Source organism: Cebus imitator, unplaced genomic scaffold, assembly GCF_001604975.1.
Source record: "Cebus imitator isolate Cc_AM_T3 unplaced genomic scaffold, Cebus_imitator-1.0 Scaffold54, whole genome shotgun sequence".
NCBI classification, from domain to species: domain Eukaryota; kingdom Metazoa; phylum Chordata; class Mammalia; order Primates; family Cebidae; genus Cebus; species Cebus imitator.
This window is the reverse complement of record NW_016107369.1, coordinates 4,117,866-4,121,451: the sequence shown is the minus strand read 5'-3', so window position 1 is coordinate 4,121,451 and position 3,586 is coordinate 4,117,866. Positions and strand designations below refer to the sequence as shown.

The 3,586-nt window shown below is 41.5% G+C and overlaps 1 protein-coding gene across 4 annotated transcripts in view; it reads left to right on the top strand.

The window, feature by feature from the left end:
• Positions 1 to 2,908, top strand: part of ZC2HC1C (zinc finger C2HC-type containing 1C) — a 12,733-nt gene extending 9,825 nt beyond the window's left edge. For all 4 annotated transcript variants that reach the window (XM_017528625.2, XM_037738532.1, XM_017528624.2 and 1 more), the window contains one exon: positions 2,346 to 2,908. In XM_017528625.2, coding sequence (XP_017384114.1) covers positions 2,346 to 2,609 — 264 coding nt within the window. In that variant the 3' untranslated portion in view covers positions 2,610 to 2,908. The remainder of the gene's footprint in view (positions 1 to 2,345) is intronic.
• The last annotated feature ends 678 nt before the right edge of the window (positions 2,909 to 3,586 follow it).

Sequence of the window (3,586 nt, the reverse complement as noted above, 5' to 3'; positions counted from 1 at the left end):
TTTGATACAGAGTCTCTATCATGTAGGCTGGAGTGCAGTGGTACCATCTCCACTTACTGCAACCTCCACCTCCCAGGTTCAAGCAATTTTTGTGCCTCAGCCTCCAGAGTAGCTGGGATTATAGGCGCATGCCACCATGCCTGGCTAATTTTTGTATTTTTAGTAGAGACAGGGTTTCACCATGTTGGCCAAACTGGTCTTGAACTCCTGACCTCAAGTGATCTGCCCACCTTGGCCTCCCAGAGTGCTAGGATTACAGGCATGAGCCACAGTGCTTGGCCTACCTGGTAACTTCTTACGGAAGCTGTGAGTGAAATTCTCTTTCATATCCCCCTCTCCTACGTTTCTCCTCCTCTTACCCTTCCACTGTAGTTGAATCACAATTTTTGGTTAAAAGAAGTCAGCTTTCACATTGTAATGATCATGTAAATTTTGTTCATTCATGAGTGAATAAATGTTGTCCCTGCCCACATGTACCTAGAGTTAATAATAGACGTATGTTTTCATTTCCTTCATTTTCTACATACCTCTTATTTTTACCCCCAATGATCCATCTGATATCAGACATCTGTTAATGTTTTTGTAATGCTCAAACACCTCCCATAATCAGGTTGATTTTTTAATTCTGAAAACCTCCCTTCTACCACTCTGATCCCTTCTGCTTCAACCTGGACTGGTTATTTTCTAGGCCTGGTGCAAGCCCATTGTCTTGGGACTTCTCTTTGCTTCTCTTCTGTATTGGCTCCCCGGTTTGCAGCATTCTGTGTCTTCCTTTTTCTTGCATTACTCCTTGCGTTGCTGAAGCTAAGAAAGGTGCACAGCAGGTATATTGTCTTGGAATGAATGGCAGTGTCTATCTAATAGGCTCCCATTTGATGATTTGGCTGGGTTCAGAATTCTAGGAAGAAAATGATTTTCTGTTAGAACTTTTAAGATATTTCCCACTAGATTTTAGCAACCAGTGTATTATTGAGAAATCTAATGTCATTTTGATTTCTGTTCCATTACAAGAAACCTGTGTTTTTTTTTTTTTTTTTTTTTTTTTTTTTTTTAAAGGTTTTTTTTTTTTTTTTTTTTTTTTTCTTTCTTTTTCTGAAAGGCTATGGGATTCTCTATTTATTTTGAAATTCTGGAACTTTACAATAATTGTGCTGGATACTTGGTAAGCCATTTGAATCTCAAGATGTGTGACCGTTAATTCTAGGAATGTTAATTGTATTATGTCCTTAATAATTTTCTCCTCATGCTTTCTCTTTTCCTTTTGGAACTCTTACTGGTCACATGTTGGACTTCCAGGATTAACTTTCTAATTTTCCAATCTTATCTTTTTACTTTCCATCTTGATCTTTTTTCCCATTCTGAGAAATTTTCTTGACAACATTTCTATTTGATTTTTATTTTTAGCTATCAAAGTTTAAATTTATAATAGTTCTTTCTGGTTCTCTGGTTGTCCTTTTTTCACAGTATACACTTCTTGTTTTATGGACACAACCTCTTCTAATACACATTTTGTTGATATGGTTTCATGTTAAAAAAAAGTTTTCTTTTGCTCTCTGCCTTGTTGCTGCTTCCTGGGTTTTTTGTTTTTGGACTTTTTGGGCCCTTTTTCTTGTTAGAGCTTTAGCAAATATTTGATGATCCCTGGCTGTCCTTTCATATTTAAGCTTAAGTGGGGCTTCTTGACTAAGGACCTTCATATTAAGGTTACTAAATAGTGAGCCTTTTAATTAGGGTTCTCCAAGGTATCTGAAGGCTTTTCTCTAGATTGCTCCATGTATCCAAAGAAGCCCTCTTTTTCCTAAGAGGATGCCAATATGCTTGGTACTCTGGGGGCTGAGCGGGAGAAGGGGGCTGCCAGTTCCATAATTTGGTATGTACGCTTGTACTTAATCCCCATTTTCAGCCCCCTGATTAACCCCCAAGTTTCACTTATCTGGATTTCCTGAGTCAGAAATTTGTCTGGTTCAATTTCTCCAGAGAATAAATCCTTGTTCTTCTGTAAGTGTGCTTGGGTGTTGGGACAGTTGGATATGCAAGGTGGGAGAAGCTGTGGGGTCCTGCCTGTTTTCAGTCCTGTACCTCCTTACTTTCCACTATCTGGTACTTCCAAGCACTGAAACTCTCTGGGGTTCTGCTGGGAAAGCAGCTTGCCTCTCAGCAGTACCCCCTTTGCAGGCCCTTGGTTTGCCTCAACTCTGGCAAGTCAGTTACCACTGTTGCTCCTTTCCTGTTCTCTTTGACCTTACAGATTAGTACCCTTTTCATTTTCTTACTGTTATTCTAATGGGGACTCAGTAAGGAGGCAAGTGCCAAGTTGAAAGATCAGTATCCCTTTTACATTACAGGCTGAACCTCCTCGGAAGAGCAACTGGAGACAGAAGCACGAATATTTTATCCGTACCCTCCGCCAGGCTCGAGAGGTCCAGCAGGTAATTGCCAAAGGTGGAAACCCTTCAGACTTGCCTCCCATCCTGCCTTCAGAAAACCCAGACTACATTCAGTGTCCTCACTGTAGCCGCCACTTTGCTCCCAAGGTGGCTGAGCAACACATTCCCAAGTGTAAGACCATCAAGAACCGCCCTCCACCTCCAAGGAAGCATTATAGTTGAGCAGACAACAGTGGAAACTTTTGGATAGTTCAGAAAGCTCTGCTTTTCTTCAGGAGTAATTGGGAGTAGAATTTGATACAAAACAGAAAGAAACGAAACAGCTCCCAGATCTGCCTGCAGAGCTAAAATCTGAGGAGAGAGCCACTGCTAAGCAGCAGGAGGCAGAAGGAAGCCCCAGCTTCCCACTAAATTACAACCTCGGGCTGGTATGCTTTATGTTACTGCACTCAGAATTGATGGGTGAAGACACTGAAGAGTTGGGAGCAGGCTCCATTAAAGCTCTCTTCTTGCATGCCTGACTTGTGGTTTGTGCTAGTGAAGTGCCTGCGTCTGGTTGTGCCTTCTTGTCGCTACCTGTAGATTCATAGTTCCTGTTAATTCTTGCTTTTGTAGAAGTTGGAGTTATTAGGATGTGTTGGTGTCAGAGGGGCATGATCACCGAGATGGTAACTCTTATAAAAGACAATACAATTTTCCTGTAAGACATTATTAATGAAAATCTATCCTTGGTCTCCCTGGTGCATGATCCTGGCCAAAAACCAATGCAAGTATGTAAGGTTAAGGCACCAGTGTCTCCTAACCTTCCCTGTGGTGTACTGTGTACTAAAGGAAAGATCTTTATGTATTTCACAGGGTAGGGATGGGTGTTGGGGTGACACATACTTCTCTCTACTTGTTCTTTTCTAATGGGTTTCATATGTTAAAAAAGAAAGAAACCTCCATTTTAGTTGTTACTCGCACTGTACTTTCAAATCGGTTGGGCTAAATGACTGTTTAGAGGCAGCAAAATCTACCATAAAAGTGAGCTGAGACAGGCTGGGCATGGTGGCTCATTCCTATAATCCTAGCACTTTCAGAGGCTGAAGTGGGTGGACTGCTTGAGGCCAGGAGTTTAAGAGCAGCCTTGACAACAAAGCAAGACCCCGTCTCAAAACAAAACAAAGCTGGGACATTGCACAGTGTCACATGCCCTTGCA